The sequence below is a fragment of the Hemitrygon akajei genome, chromosome 2 (genome assembly GCF_048418815.1).
Source record: "Hemitrygon akajei chromosome 2, sHemAka1.3, whole genome shotgun sequence".
NCBI lineage: Eukaryota > Metazoa > Chordata > Chondrichthyes > Myliobatiformes > Dasyatidae > Hemitrygon > Hemitrygon akajei.
In genome coordinates this window covers 41,822,576-41,838,392 of record NC_133125.1, presented here as the reverse complement: position 1 = coordinate 41,838,392, position 15,817 = coordinate 41,822,576, and the positions used below count along the sequence as shown (strand labels likewise).

At 36.3% G+C, this 15,817-nt stretch overlaps 1 protein-coding gene across 6 annotated transcripts in view; it reads left to right on the top strand.

Moving 5' to 3' along the window:
- The window catches only part of LOC140741174 (terminal uridylyltransferase 7-like), a 61,576-nt gene extending 45,918 nt beyond the window's left edge, over positions 1 to 15,658 (top strand). For 3 of the 6 annotated variants that reach the window (XM_073071038.1, XM_073071047.1, XM_073071056.1), the window contains 9 exons: positions 315 to 392; positions 563 to 740; positions 1,776 to 1,823; positions 1,906 to 1,997; positions 3,234 to 3,349; positions 6,163 to 6,506; positions 7,662 to 7,741; positions 7,897 to 7,927; positions 14,518 to 15,658. In XM_073071038.1, the coding sequence (XP_072927139.1) occupies positions 315 to 392; positions 563 to 740; positions 1,776 to 1,823; positions 1,906 to 1,997; positions 3,234 to 3,349; positions 6,163 to 6,506; positions 7,662 to 7,741; positions 7,897 to 7,927; positions 14,518 to 14,612 (1,062 nt within the window). In that variant the 3' untranslated portion in view covers positions 14,613 to 15,658. Of the gene's footprint in view, positions 1 to 314; positions 393 to 562; positions 741 to 1,775; positions 1,824 to 1,905; positions 1,998 to 3,233; positions 3,350 to 6,162; positions 6,507 to 7,661; positions 7,742 to 7,896; positions 7,928 to 8,640 lie in introns of those variants that run through there. The other 3 variants (XM_073071064.1, XM_073071072.1, XR_012102024.1) reach the window with 3 other exon arrangements.
- The last annotated feature ends 159 nt before the right edge of the window (positions 15,659 to 15,817 follow it).

Genomic DNA, 15,817 nt, shown 5'->3' with positions numbered 1-15,817 from the left:
AGTGAAACAAAGAATGAAAGATGGGTATCACTTGGACCCATATAGATTCCAAAACAGCCCTTTTGCAAAAAGTGAAATAAGGAGCGAGTAGTGGGAGTGATGGGATTACCTGGTGATAGCTGACGTGTGTCCAGTGGAACAAATAGTCTTGTCATGAGTACAAAAGAATATAGTTTGGATATTTGAAATTGTTTTAAGTAACTATCAGACTTGCTGCTCATAAAATGTTAAGTCTAATGTAATGATGAATTCCTATTGGGAAACTCATTTTGTTCTATAGAATGATAACAATTAAATATTTCATTAATTTTCAGATATATCCCGGGATAAAAAAGCCAGAGCACTTTGTTGATGGTTGGAATGTTTATTATTTTGATAAATTGGATGAACTGGTGAGTAACCCTTAAAGCAGGCTTATTTTTACAGAATTCTTCTTTTCACTCAGTGTTTCTGTATAGTGATATCTAACTTTTTTTTTGGTTGGGCTTATTGTTAAGCTCATGTTCTAAGAAGCCATTGGATGGCTGAAAATTTATGGTGTCCTATTACTTAAAATTTGTAGAAAAATGTGTGGCCAGAGTATGGAAAGAATAAGGAGTCCCCTGGAGAGCTATGGCTGGGACTTCTCAGGTTCTACACAGAGGAGTTTGACTTTAAAGAACATGTCATTAGTATCAGGCGGAAGTCTCTACTCACAACCTTTAAAAAGCAATGGACATCTAAGTACATTGTTATAGAAGGTAAGTCTTACAAGTATAAATTTATTGTCATTTTGTGAGGTTCCATAAGGGGTTTTAATTAGACTAGTTGGTCAGAACTTTGATTAAAGACAGTTCATTGAGGAGCAAATGGACTGGAAAAAGTTATGGATGATAATCTTATTCAAACAGCACTGAGAAAGTAAATTAAACATAAAGTTATAATTTAATAGCTATTAACATATCCAGTTAATACAAATGGAAATACTATTTCTAAAGCACCATAGCAAATAAACACAATTTTGAAAAATAAATTATCTGCATGCTGCCTTCTTGTTGGATTTATACCAAGCAATTCAATGTCGATCCCAGAACCAACAGTTGAGTTGGATGGAGCAGACTGCCTATGTTTACAAATACTGATCCACTGTGGAATTGAACCCAAGTGCTAAGGGAATTGCAGTAATGCTATTAGTTAGGAAATATACTAGTGCTGGAATCCATGATTTTTAGACTTGAGCACAACTAATTTGCCATTTTATGCAGGTTGGCAAAATAGTTCACTTACTGCAAAGTTGCTGCACCACACCCCTCCCTGTCTCACCAGTGAGATGCTGAAATGGATGTGGCACAGCGAGGTCACAGCAGTCAGATAGGCATAAAAGGGAAGGCTACAACATTACAAGCTTGTTCTGGGTAATGACTTCAAGCTGGTGTTTCTTGGTTCTTGTAGATATTTGAATTATCATGCTGCTATTCAACTTTGGATGGGACCCACCAGATGTGTTTCCTGCTCTTAAATGGGCATGTTGGTTGGCCAAAGCACCCGTTTCCTTGCTGTCTCTGTCTCTCTATCTCTTGAGAGGTCTTTGTTGTTTTTGAGATGGGCTGTATATCCTTTAATCTCTCCTCTTCCTTTTGTTCTATTTTTCCATGAGTGCTAAGTTGTTTTGACCTTTTTGCAATTTATTTGAACAGTTCTTCAGCATATAGATCTTTTAAAATCTAGAGGTAATTTTAATTATAAAGTCCAAGTAGTTTTCTTGAAGTGTAATTGATAGATTTTGTTTGAAATAGATCCGTTTGACCTCAACCATAATCTTGGAGCTGGATTATCCCGAAAGAGTAAGTTTCATTTTGCATTTCATCAAATTTATTTACACTACCAGTGATGTCTCTTTGTAAAAATAATTGTTTTGTTTTTCAGTGACAAATTTTATCATGAAAGCTTTCATCAATGGGAGGAAAGTTTTTGGAACACCAGTTAAATCCATCCCAGTGCAGTATCCTATGATTATGGTATATATTTGTGTTTGACAATAATTATATTTACTTTTTTGAATATCACCTGCTTTTGTTATGGAGTAAATTTGTTCCATATTAATGAGATTTATCCAAGTATAAGATAAAAGATTTCTATTTTAAAATGAATAATTAAGTTATTTTTAATTTGGAAAAGATAAGCATTGATTAATTCAAAAAGTCATTTTATTCCAAAAAGCAATTCTTTATACTCTCACTGCCTATTCTTTGAGATCAATTTTAAAATGAAACAAACGAATCCAGGTCCAAAATTCCAGCTGTGTATTTATCATTAGCATCAGAAGAAATACAAAGATCTGTAAGCTATTGAAAACCATCATGTGTATCTTTTTTGATTGATCAGCTTGGTTTACAAAATTGATCGTATCCCTTTTCCATAAGCACTATGCAGTATGTGATTTAGTGGCCTTCCTTGGTAACCAAGTGCACAAATCTGCTAGACATTCCATTTCCCTTCTTATTTCTAATATCCTAATTTTTAATTAGTGCCATCTGGTATGCCACCAGCCTTTCGCCATTGAGCAGCGAGAGACCAAGGAAGTGCAAAAGGCTAAGAGTATGGAGTTTAACCTCAGCAAGAGTTCAGCCTTAGAAGGGAAATCAGCCTTGAGGTACAGTTGGCCTAAAATGATACAGGGATTTGAGTAATATTTAATTCTGTGAAATGTTTAAAAGGAAACAGTGTAGTCTAATGTTGGACAACAGCCGACAGTTTTTTTTACATGAGAGCTCATGGGCGTTTGTGTATTTAAATGTCTGCATGCTGGAAATGTCCCTTGCTTATATTCAAGCTTAAGTCATCTTACTTTTTGAAGTAATTGCCATCACTTCATTGCTGTCATGAAGGTAAATAAATCCTGATGCTGGTCAGAATCTAAGCAGTGACTGAACGTTTGCAAGATAGACAGGAACTTGGTCGTAATACTCAAATCCACCTGAATGTATTGAATTGCAATACATTTGAATGGTATTACATATTGGTAATCATGGCAACAGCTCCAAGAATATCAAGCATGAGCATACTATAAAGCTTAACACAGAGCCTATCTGATCTGCAGGAAAATGTTTGAAATTTTCAGTTTATTGTGTTAATTTATAAATAGTTTCATTTTGGCCTTTACCAATATCACTGTTATCAAACATACTTCCAGTTTTGCAGATGCTATGACTATTCGTATGAGTAACTGACTGAATTTTTTATATATATTCAAGGAGTATTTCTTTGATCCAGAAATTCTGACTGAGGGGAAGGGAGCTCCAAATGACAGATGCTGTAGAATTTGTGGAAAAATTGGACATTTTATGAAAGATTGTCCAATGCGGAGAGGGTAAGAGAAATAAATTGTTTTACTTTACAATGGAGTTGATTATACTACACATTTGTTATTAATGAATTCTTCAAAATTCTACCTTAATTCATTTGTTTTCAATTGTTATGTTTCAGTGAGTAATGGCTGATCTTACAAATCAGAAAGAATTTTGCAGCCAGAAAAAAATTACTGTTTGATCCATCATAGTTAATCCTGGTCACTGAATTCTCTCAGTACTTTCATTTTAAAAAGGGAAATATTTGATATTTGTCAACACTTTGAGCTTCCATTTGAAACTTTCATTTAATGAGTACATATTTTTGTGCTTCAATATACAGTATATCTAACCATTCTCTGTTTTTTTAATGTTTATGACTTGAACATCTTGTGCTACCAACAAAAGAGAAATTCCTTGAAACATTTCTAAAATAAATATTCCTCAAATGTGGACAAGTACACAATTCATACTTCTGTTTGTTCTAAGTAGGCATGTATGGCTATTGAACATATTGTGTTGTAATGAATGGAATGTTTAGTTAGATTGTTGTTTAGGACAATTAAGAGTTAACAATGCTAGTAATGAATTGGAATTGAATACTGAATGTAGGAAGAATGGCATGTTTCCTTCACTCATGGGCATTGTAAATTCATTAAGATTCTTCCAGAATCCACTAGTTCCTTGTTTATTTTTACTGATTCCTTTTTTAAAATTTTCAGTTTTATTTAAACTGAATTCACGTCTTTAAAGCACCTTGCTATAATTTGAATTTGTTTTCAGTTTATTTAAACTGAATTCACATCTTCAAAGCATCATGCTGCAATTTGAATTTGTGTACACTGGATTATTATCCAGTTCTGAAATAGCAGTGAGCATAAAGCTGTACACCTATTTTCTACATTAATCCTGTCTGTTTTGTTCACAGTCCCTATTTCTCTAGTCTCTTTTCATGACAGAAAGTCCCTTTCTTAGTATCATAGAGAATGCCGTGAGTTAACAGAAAAGAAATAGACCCTTCAGCCACTAACTCTGGGATGATAATCGAGCACTCAGCTTCATTAATCCTACACAAATTTCCAATTTATTCACCCTCCCTCCAGATTCTACTATTCATCGATGTATCAGAGGCAATTTGCAGTGGCCCAATAACCCACACATCTTTAGGATGTTGGAGAAACCAGACACCTAGAGGAAACTCATGCAGTAACAGGTAGAAAGTGCAAGCTCTACACAGACAGCAGCAGAGGTCAGAATTTATTGAACCTAGAATGTTGGAGTTGTGATGCTGCAGCTCTATCAGCAGTGTCACCTTGATATTGCCATTTCTGTGACATCCTTTTAAAATTAATCAAATTTGTATTCTAAGTTATTCCAGTTGTGCCCAATTAGTGAAGCCTTACTAGAAGTAGTTAGAAAATAAGCATTTAAAATGAAGTGTAAGAGCACAGGAAACTGGGAGTGTAAATGAGTGAACTTCTAAAATCTCATAAAAACACAAAATGCTGGCAGAACTCAGCAGGCCAGACAGCATCTATGGGAGGAGGTAGTGATGATGTTTTGGGCCGAAACCCTTCTAAAATCTGTTGCATTAGTAAATGATGCTAAATCAAAAGCAATAGATTTTAATTTTAGTGGGGTAGAAGTGGATCTAATATTTTGAATTTTGGTTAGACTACATTTGAATGCTCTGTACAGAATAAGGAAGCCATGCTGCAGTTGTTCAGTACTTCGGTGAGACTGATTGCCTTACCTAAGGAGAAATGTTCTTGCCATAAGGGGTGTACTTGTACACATACAATAAATTTGATTTTGATTCTGAGGAAGGTGGATTTGCAGAGTGAGAAAATAAGTTTAGAATGGTTACAAGAAATCTAATTGAAACTTCTTATAGTACCTGGTAAGAAGTGGAATTTAGAACCCGTGATCACAGTCACAATAGGAGATAGACTATTTGGTACTGAGGTAGGGGAAAATGACTTCATTCAGAGGGTGTGGATTTTTGAAATTCTTTGTCTAGAGGATTACGCAGGCCTATTTCAGGTGATCATTCAAAACGCAGGTCTGTAGTTTTTTACAGATTGAAATAATACAAATTAATTTAAGAAAATGAGGGATATGAGTATAGTGCAGAAAAATGTTGCTAAGAGAGAAAATCAGTCATGGTCTTTATGAAAGGCTGAGTAGACTCATTGGGTCAGGTTGCCTATTCCTCTCATTTCTTATGTTATCTTAATAATTGCTTCAAATTGAAGCTCAAAGTAAAAATTGACAGTCGCTGCACTCAACATAGATATTTATATCTGCCTCTAAAAGTTTTCTTATTCATTTGACTTTTAAAATACTATCTTATAATGGAAAAAGATGGTATTGGTCAAAGTGCCAGCAGAGATTTAAAAGAAAAGGATATTTCAGCAAACTACAAGAAAGTGTGTGATTCAGTCTATTATAAACAGGTGTTTTAAGGGAGGAGAAATAATCAAGACAAAATTACCAAAATTGATGAGAGTGAATAGAATAACTCCAGTGTCTGTTACAACTAAATTATTATTCTCTGCCTTGGAGGAAGCTTATGGAAATGCATTTACAATTGCTGTTTAAAATGTTCTTCATTCATATTCTTGCATATGGGATTAGCTTAAGTGTTGCTGTAGTAAGTTTTTTCTTTACCCACTCAGTAATAAGTTGAGGAGTTTTGCCCATGCGATCTTGTCCCTGATAGCAGTTCCCAATCTTTGTGTTGCTCAGACAAAAGTCTACATTATCATTGATCTTGCAAAAGTAACTTTCATTCAATTTCCAAAAATAATTGCTTTGTAATTTTTTTTAAATTTAGCAGTAAAGCAAGACAACAGCAAAATGTCGATCACAATACTCATTATATAAATGCTGGCAAATCGGAAAAACTCTTGGAAAAGGCAAGAAGAATGATTGAGAAAGATTCTCCAAAAAAGGAAGTGCCAAAGCTGTATCGGCAAGGTTTAAAAGATTCTCCAGGAAAAGTAGAGACATCAGAGATTCGTACACTTAGGAAGTCAAAGGAAGAAAGAGCAGCAAATGAGATACTCAGGGACAGAGCTCCCAGGCAGTATCCCGAACAAAGGAGAAAACAGGAGGAGAGAATTTGTTTTATCTGTGGTAAAGAAGGTCACATCAAAAAAGAATGTCCTTGGCACAAAGGTATGCACATAATATTATTGTTTAAACCTTGATGGGATTGTTTTTCGGCCTTGCGATAAGGCCAGTATTTTTGCCATTTTAAGGTACAAAGTGTACTTTCTCCAGTGCTTTTTGTCATTGAGCTACAGGGTTTTAACCCACTGACAATATTTATCCAAGTCAGAATGATGTGTCTTGGAAGGGAATTCACTTGTGGTTGTGACATTTATCTTTGAGTTTGCCATTTAGCACAATAGCATGTTAGGAAATTGTCCTCAGTGAATATGGGACTTACTCTTCAAAAAAAAATTGTATATCACCCTTGTTTGGTCTGTCTTGCTATGGAACAGAATGCTGCTGCAGGCGTTTAGAAAATTAAACTGGTATTGAGTACAGTGCATCAGTTGCTTCAGTAGGCTTTGGAACATTTTTGGAATGATACCAGTGATCAGGATCAGTTTGACTTGGTATGTCTCTATCAAGTTTACTGTCCAGTTTGATGCCAGGTTTTATGCTTAATAGTAATCACTTCACAAAACTGGCTTGTAAGAATGTTTTATTTTTCTGTGTGTATACATAAATACTTGATCAAATATGGTAGATTTCCTTTCTCCATAGGTCATTAATGAAATAAACTGGGTTTGTACAACAATCTGTCACTTTGACTAATGCTGTGTTTTTTTTCAAAGTTATTTAATTAACCCACATGAAATTAGAATGCCTGTCCCTTTATTAGTGATTCCATTGATGGCCAGATAACCAATGAGATTCAGTTCCAGTGATTAAATATATTTCCATATTCATTTCTATAGTCACATAATACAACATTGTTTTACTTACCAAACAATGGTAGATCTACATGACTTTTGGAAAGTGTAGCCACTGTGTTGACCAAATGTTAGAAAAGATTGTAGCAGCTTGCTGTATTTACACTGTCATTGAAAGAGGTTACTTGAAGCACTGCGGTAATTCACTTTTAACGAGAGTCACTGTTTCTGGAGAAAATAACACTGCCTCATTAGTATTGCAGCGTTGCTATCTGCCTTTCTTGAAATAATTTTCCACCCTATTTAAATGATTATAAATGAGTATAATCTTGTATTTGAGACTTTTTATCATAATGTCGTATTGCAGGACTGACATCCTTGTATTCAATATTTGTCTGCTTTGCTACAGGAGAAAAAAGTACAGAATTTGCTGTAAATGCATCCTCCTCAATATCTAACTTTGGAAATGAGAACACCAAAGGAAATGTGGTAAGCAACAGAGTTAGTAGACTAATGCAAAAGTTATATCGACATTTGATACCAGATGTATGTGAGTTCGAAATTCTTAAGAAGGGAGAAGATTTGGTGAAGCTTGGAAAGAAAAGCTTAACTGTCAATAACTTTTTTTGTTACTTTCTTTGCAGAAGAAAAAACAGAAAGGAAATTCCCAATCAGGTTAGGACATTTCATTTTTAATACTAAGTGTATATACTTGTATCAACATGTGTAATACGATTATGTGCACCTTAAGTTACAGATCACCGGTTGCTGAATTTCATTATCAAGCATTTTCATTAATTTATTCCCCCTTCCTTAGTGTCAAAATGCTACAGCTAGAGAATAATGTGAGAAAAAAATTGATAATTTCTATTTTGGCAAGAAAAATATGTACCTTAAATAAGTGCATTAGAAGTACATTATTTAAAAAGAATAGACTTGTAGAACTCAGATGTAGAGGGATTTGGATAGGTTATTTCATGGCTTAAGAAAGCAGAGTATGTAGATGCAGTAAGTATGATGGAAGGTGAACAGAATGCTATTGTTAATTACTGGGGAATTGAATACAAGAGTGGGATGTTATGCTTTATCTATAGTGTTGGTAAAATTATACCTGGAATACTGTGTACAGTATTGGTTTTTTATTTACAATAAGGTGTTAATGCATATGAGAGAGAAGTGACTTGATTAAAACATGTAACATCCTGAGAAACCTTGGCAGAGTAGATGTGGACATTATTGTGCAAGAAGTGTGTGTCAAATTAAAATAAGAGGGCATGAGTAATTATTAGCTTATTCATAATCAATAATTAATCTCATTCATACAGGCTGTGGTTCTCTAGTCCACTAAGGGTTCTCACCCAAAGCATTAACTTATCTTTCTCTTTCAGACTTTCAACTGGATAACTAACTTATATTCTTGACTACTTTTCAAAATTTAAATTATTTTGTTTTTCTCTTGTGCATGTCTGTAAAGTTCAACACCCGAAATTTAGTCCAGATCATTATTTTTGTGGTTTTAATTTGCTACACAATGTAAATAATTTCACCATATACAACTATGGTAATAATGATAAAATTAATGTTAAAAAATCTTCATTAAAGTCATGGAATTCTGTATTTGAACATAGCTATTCTATATTGACAGTTAGCTTTGGTTTTGTAACAATACATACTAAGGATACATAATACATAAGGATGATGACTTAAATCTTAGTAAAACATTGTAAATGAAAATCAAAAGTCTGCAGATGCTGGAAACCTGAAATAAAAACCAACTGTTGGTAATGCAGGCCAAACAGCATTTGTTCTGTTGCTCAGAAGTTGCCTAATTTGCATAGCATTTGCATTTCTTTTCAATCCTCTTTCATATTCTGTTTGTGAGACATCCTTGTGCACAAAGTGGCTGCTACACACAACATGGAACAGGACAGGAGCAGGCTTTTCAGCCCACTGAATGCACCGAACATGATATCCATTTAAACTAGTATCATCTGCCTTCATGTACTGTATATCCTTCCATTCCATGCCTGGTTAAATGCCTCCAATGTTGCTGCTCCTGTTTCATTACAATAGACAATAGGTGCAGAAGTAGACCATTCGGCCCTTCGAGCCTGCACCGCCCTTGCTTATTAGTGAGTTCCGGGCACCTAATTGATAATTGGTTTAATATTGTCACATGTACTGAGAAACAGTGGAAAACTGTTTATGTGCAATCCAGACAAATAGTTCCAAGCATAATATATCAAGGTAGTCAAAGGGGAAAACCAGTAACAATACAGAATATTGTGTTACAGTTAAAGAAAAGAGCAGTAAGACACCAAGTGCAAGAGCTATGATGAAGTAGGTTGAGAGATCAAAAGTTCATCTTTATCGTACAAGAATTCCATTCAACAGTCTTGCAACTGGCAGAAGAAGGTCATATCAGTCAGGTCTTTGGCACGGAGCCTGGCTCTGTAGCTCAGAAGGAACGGGGTAGAAGAGGTGAACTGTGGTGATAGGGGAACAGAAAGGAGGTTCTGTGGACGAGAATAAGATTCCTGGATGGTGTGTTGTCTCTCGAATGCCAAGGTCTGGGATGTCTCAGATCTTGGATGAGAGGGTGATCAGCCAGAGCTACCAAAGACATGGGTAGGAAGAGGGACAAGGCTCTGCAAATTGAGTTCAGGGAGTTGGGCGCTAAGTTAAAAGGACAGGACCCCCAGGGTTGTGATCTCAGGGTTGCCACCCGTATCAGGTGCTAGTGAGGCCAGAACTAGTAAGATCCTACGGTTTAACATGTGGATAAGGAGTGGTGTGGGAGGTGGTCAATTTTTTGGATCATTTGGCCTTCTTCTAGGGATGGTGGGAACAGTACAAAAAAGATGGTTTGCACCTGAACTGAAGGGGTTTAATATCCCAGCGGGAAGGTTTGCTAATGCTGCATGGGGTGGGGGGAGGGCTTAAACTAGAGTTGCAGTGGGATGGGAACTAGAGTGCCGGGACAGATAGCGGAGAGGTTGTGGAGACAGGTTGTTAAGATCAGGAATCAAAAGGTTGAGCATGGTGTCACTAATGTAGGTTGCATAAATTTCAATGCAAAAGGAAAATGAGCTCAGGGCATAGATCAACACATGGAAGAGGGTTCAGAAAAGATTCACAAAAATTACTTCAGGAATGAAAGAGTTACTATGTGAGGAATGTCTGGCAGCTCTTGGGCTGTATTTCCTGGAGTTCAGGAGAATGAGCGGGGATCTCATAGAAACATTCTGAATGTCAAAAGGCCTGAACAGATTAGATATGGCAAAGTTATTTCCCATGGTAGGGAATTCTAGGACAAGAGGGCATGACTTCAGGATTGAAGGATGTCCTTTTAGAACTGAGATGAGGAGAAATTACTTTAGTCTTTGATTGGTAAAATCAAAGTAGATTGGTAAATCTGGAATTTGTTGCCATGAGTGGCTGTGGAGCCCAAGTGATTGGGTGTATTTAAGGCAGAGATAGATAGGTTCTTGATTAGCCAGGGCATCAAAGGGTATGGGGTGAAAGCAGGGGAGTGGGGATGACTGGAAATATTCGATCAGCCCATGATTGAACGATGGAGCAGACTCAATGGGCCAAATGGCCCACTTCTGCTCCTATATCTTATGGTCTTATGGAATTATGATATTGTAGCCTTTAGTGAGACTTGGTTGCAGGAGGGCAGGGCTGGTACCTCAATATTGCACGTTTTCATTTTTTTGACGTGATAGAGCCGAAAGGATTGAAGGAGGAGAGGTGGCATTACCAGTCTGGGAAAATGTCACGGCAGTGCTCAGTCAGGACAGACTGGAGAACTCATATAGTGAGGCTTTGTGGGTGGAACTGAGGAATAAGAAAGGTATGATCACATTAATAGAATACCCAGGATTTAGAGGAACAAATTTGTAGAGAGATCACAGCCTGTTGCAAGAAACAGAATTTTGTGATAGATTATTTTAACTTTCTACATATTGATGGGACTCTCATACTGTAAAAGGACTAGGTGGAATAGAGTTTGTGCAGTACTTGATCTCCTATCAAGGGAGTGAGATGGCCGGTGACAGAAGTTTGCGGAGGGAAACACTTTGCATTTGGTGATCATAATGACATTAGTTTCAAATTAATTGTGGAAAAGGATGCATCTAGTCCTCTGGGTGAGATTCTAAATTGGAGAGGGGCCAATTTTGATGGCATTAGAAAAGGATCTGGGAAGTGTGGATTGGGACAGGTTGTTTTTTGTCAAAGTGTACTTGGTAAGTGGGTAAGTGGGAGACCTTCTAAAGTGAAATTTTGAGAGTGCAAAGCTTGTATGTGTGTCAGAATAAAAGGCGAGGTAACAGGCTTGGGGAACCTTAGTTTTCTAGGGATATTGAGGCTCTGGTTAAGGGAAAAAAAGTAAGTGCATAGCAGGTATAGTCAGGTTGGAAGAAAAAAGAGGTACTTGAGTATAAGAAATGCAAGAAAACACTTGTGAAAGAAATCAGAGCTAAAAGAAGGTATGAGGTTGTTCTAGCTGACAAGGTGAAGGAAAATCCTAAGGGATTCCACAAATATGCTATGAACAAAAGGATTGCAAAGGATAAATTTGGTCCACTGGAAAAGCAGAATATGAATTTATGCATGGAGCCAGAAGAAATGGAGGAAGATCTTAAATGAATTTCTTGCATCTGTGTTTATTCTGAGTCTGTAGAAGTGAGGTCAAGCAGTAGCGAGGTCACGGACTCTATAGAGATTACAGAGGAGAAGGTATTTGATGTCTTGAGGCAAAAAAGGTGGACAAATCCCCAGGGCCATACATGATGTCTCCCACAGGGTGTGAGGGGACAAGTACAGAAATTGGAGGGGCTGTAGCAGAGATATTTAAATAACCTTAATGACCGGTGAGGTACTGGAGGATAGCTAATGTTGTTCCACTGTTTAAGAAAGGTTCTAAGAATGAACAAGGAAATTATAGGCCGGTGAGCCTGACATAGAGAGTAGGAAAGTATTCTAATGGACCAGATATGAATATTTGGATAGAAAGGTACTGATTAGGGATAGTCAGCATGGCTTTGTGTATGGTAGATCATGTCTGACTAATCTTAAATGAGTTTTTCAAAGAAGTTACCAGGAAAGTCGAAGGCAAGGCAGTGAATGTTGCCTGCATGGACTTCAGCAAGGCATTTGACAAGGTCATGCATGGGAGATTGATCAAGAAGGTTCGATAGCTCAGTATTCAAGATGAGGTAGTAAGTTGAATTAGACATCAGCTTTGCAGGAGAAGCTAGCGACTGGAGGTCTGTGAGTGCCACAGGGATCGGTGCTGGGTCAGTTGTATGTCATCTAGGTCAACGATCTGGATTACAATGTGGTTAACTGGATTTGTAAATTTACAGATGACACCAAGATTAGGGATATTGTGAATAGCAAGGAGGACTATCAAAACTGGAAAAATGGCAGGTGGAATTTAAGGCAGATGAGTGTGAGGTGTTGCACTTTGGGAGGACTAACCAGAGTGGGCCTTACACAGTGGACAGCAGGGCAGTAGGAGTGCGATAGAACAAAGATCTGGGAATTCGGGTCCATAATTTGTTGTAAGAGGCCTCACAGGTAGATAAGGTCGTGAAGAAAGCTTTTGGCACATTGACATTCATTGATCAGAGTATTGAGTGCACGAGTTGGGATGTTATGTTGAAGTTGTGTAAGACATTGGTTAGGCCTAATTTGGAGTATGCATGCAGTTTTGATCATTTATCTACAGGAAATGTGTAAATGGTATTGAAAGAGCAGAGAGAAAATTTACAAGGACGTTGCTGGGACTGGAGGACCTGAGTTATAGGAAAAGATTGAATAGGTTACAATTTTATTCCCTAGATTGTAGAAGATTGAGGAAAAATTTGATAGAGGTAAACAAAATTGAGGGGTATAGATAGGATAAATGCAAATGGGCTTTTTCCACTGAGGTTGAGACTACAACTAGAGATCATGGGTTAGAGGTGAGACGGAGTTTTCTAAAAGGAACGTGGAAAGAATCTACTTCTCTCAGATGGTGGTGAGAGTGTGGAATGAGTTGCCACGCAAGTGGTGGATGTCATCGTTTAAGAGAAGTTTGAATAGGTACATGGGAACAGTATGGAGGGCAATGATCTTGGTGCAGGCTGATAGGACCAGGCAATTTAAATAGTTTAGCACTGACTAGATGGGCCAGAGGGCCTGTTTCTGTGCTGTAGTTTTCTATGACTCTAACAGAAGCTTTATTTTAGCCTGATGGAATATATTTTCAAACTTTATATCATCTCCCTGATGGAAGGTGGGGGTAAAGGGAGAACGGTTAGACTGGGAGGGGTCTTTAATTGTGTTGATTGCCTTCCTGGGCAGCAGGAAGTGTGGACATCTTCATTGGAGGAGAGGCTGGTTTCTATGGGTTGTGTTCACAACTCTTTCAATTTCTATGTTCTTGGCCAGAGCAATTGCCATAAGCTGTGGTGCATTTGGATAGAATTATCTCTATGGTGCATATTAAAATTGGTGAGGGTTATTCGGGACATGCAGAATTTCCCTTGTCTTTTGGGGAGTAGAGGTGGTGTACTTGGTCATAAAGGCTATGGTTGGAACAGTGCAAGCTGTTGTGTTTACACTTAAGAATTTGAATCTCTCAAACATCTCCACCTCAGCACTTCTCATATACACAGGGATATATATGTACCTATTCCCCTGTGTTCACATTAAAAAAAACTTACCTCATAAATTTCCCATGAACATTCTTTATTCATAAAACTGTGATCTATAATATTTGACATTTTCACCCTGGGGGGTAGAAAAAAACTCTCTACCTTTTCTGTGTTTCGCATAACCTCTATTAAGTCACCCCTCAGCTTCTGACACTCTAAAAACAAAGTTTGTCCAATCTGCTACAGCTAATGCTCTCTAACCCAGCCAATAGGATGCAGACAGAGCATTTGTACTGAGGAGTTACGTAAAAATACTCATTCCTAGGTGGTGTGTTTTGAGAAAGTGTACCTCTAGCTCTGCTTTGCCACATAGAATGGACCAGAAGCAGTGTTTTAAATAATGACTTTCTTGTACTTAGCTGAAATGTCCACTTTTTAAGATATTGTAAGTTGGTATTTGTAACCTCTATCCCTCCCTTGTCTTTTGATGAGATGTGTTCTGATCAGCAAATTCCACATTCTTTACTCAAAATAACTGGATTTTGTTTTGGGTAACAGCTTGATGCAATAATTATTTGTTTAAATTTATCATATTTTTATAAGTAAATTTATTTACAGGTCTCTCTAGCGAAGTGTCTACATATTCAACTCAGGGAAGATCTCCACAGAAAAAGATGCAATCAGAAAGAATATTAAAGGATGCTGAAAATTGATTTAAATTGTATTTTAGTTTGATAATAAACTGTCAACTTTGTGCAAATCCTCCTCAATTCTCCCATAGTTAAGAAAACCTAATGAAGGTTTTACACTTGTTCTTGAAAGAATAAAGTGATTTTATGTTTAATGAAATGTTGTCACATGTCCCTAATCTTATTAAGTTTAAATGTTTTTAATTAGACCATATTTTGTTCAAAATATTTTGTTGTGATACTTAGTGTAATTTTTGAGCATTATTTTAATTGTTTGACCTAATGCCTTCTCTGTAAATCACTAACTTTACTAATCATTGTTTAAGTAAAACAGATAATTTGGCACTTTAACTTTTAAATTATTTCAGAACAATTGATGTAATAACATAGTCCAGAAAATATGCATTTTGTTCCATGAAAACATCAAATTTTCAGGATTTTATTGTCTTTGTTTTGTAGTGCCATATTTATAAATACTTGTAATGGAGAAGGAGGGGCAGTTTATACAGAAGGTCCTTTTGGTACAATTATAAAAACACAAATATCACAACAGTTAGTCAATAGTCCTTTAATTTGCATCGAGTTACAAAGAATAAATGCATCATTGTTTATTAAGAAATTAAACTTAAATTCTGCTGCTTTGGCAAGACCAAATTTATAGATTTCTGTTTATTAGCTTGACCCACAAATTAGAGCCAAAAAATATCTAATTTGAATTATTTTATCAATGATATTTTTGTGCTGTTGGCTTTTTTTTGGAGAGGTGTAGTATTATCCAAGAACATTATGCAGTGACACGTTTTGTGTAATCCACTGATGTGGCATAACAAAAGAAAGGAATCATGAATCTGCTTGAAACTGTTTGATTGTGATATTTGTGATTTGTTGCTTTGGAATAGATATGTTTTTGAGGATTTGCTGCTTTAGTTACTCAGATGTTGAAACAATGCTTGTATAAAGGAAATGTGGACAGGTACCTTGTGTTTGTACATATGTGGTAAATGTACATTCAATCAACTGCTGTGTGTAAAGTCTTGTGAAGAAAAATAAAATTCTTAGAAAAATGTAAACACGATTGTTTTGTGAGAAAAGGGAAATATAATTTGAATTGTATTCACATTTTTGTTATAAACAAAATTTAAAAATAATGAACAATTAATGCATAAACACATTTTATTTCTAGAATGGATGTTCCACTATTCTAGATGGGTAAAGGCTGTAAATCAGCC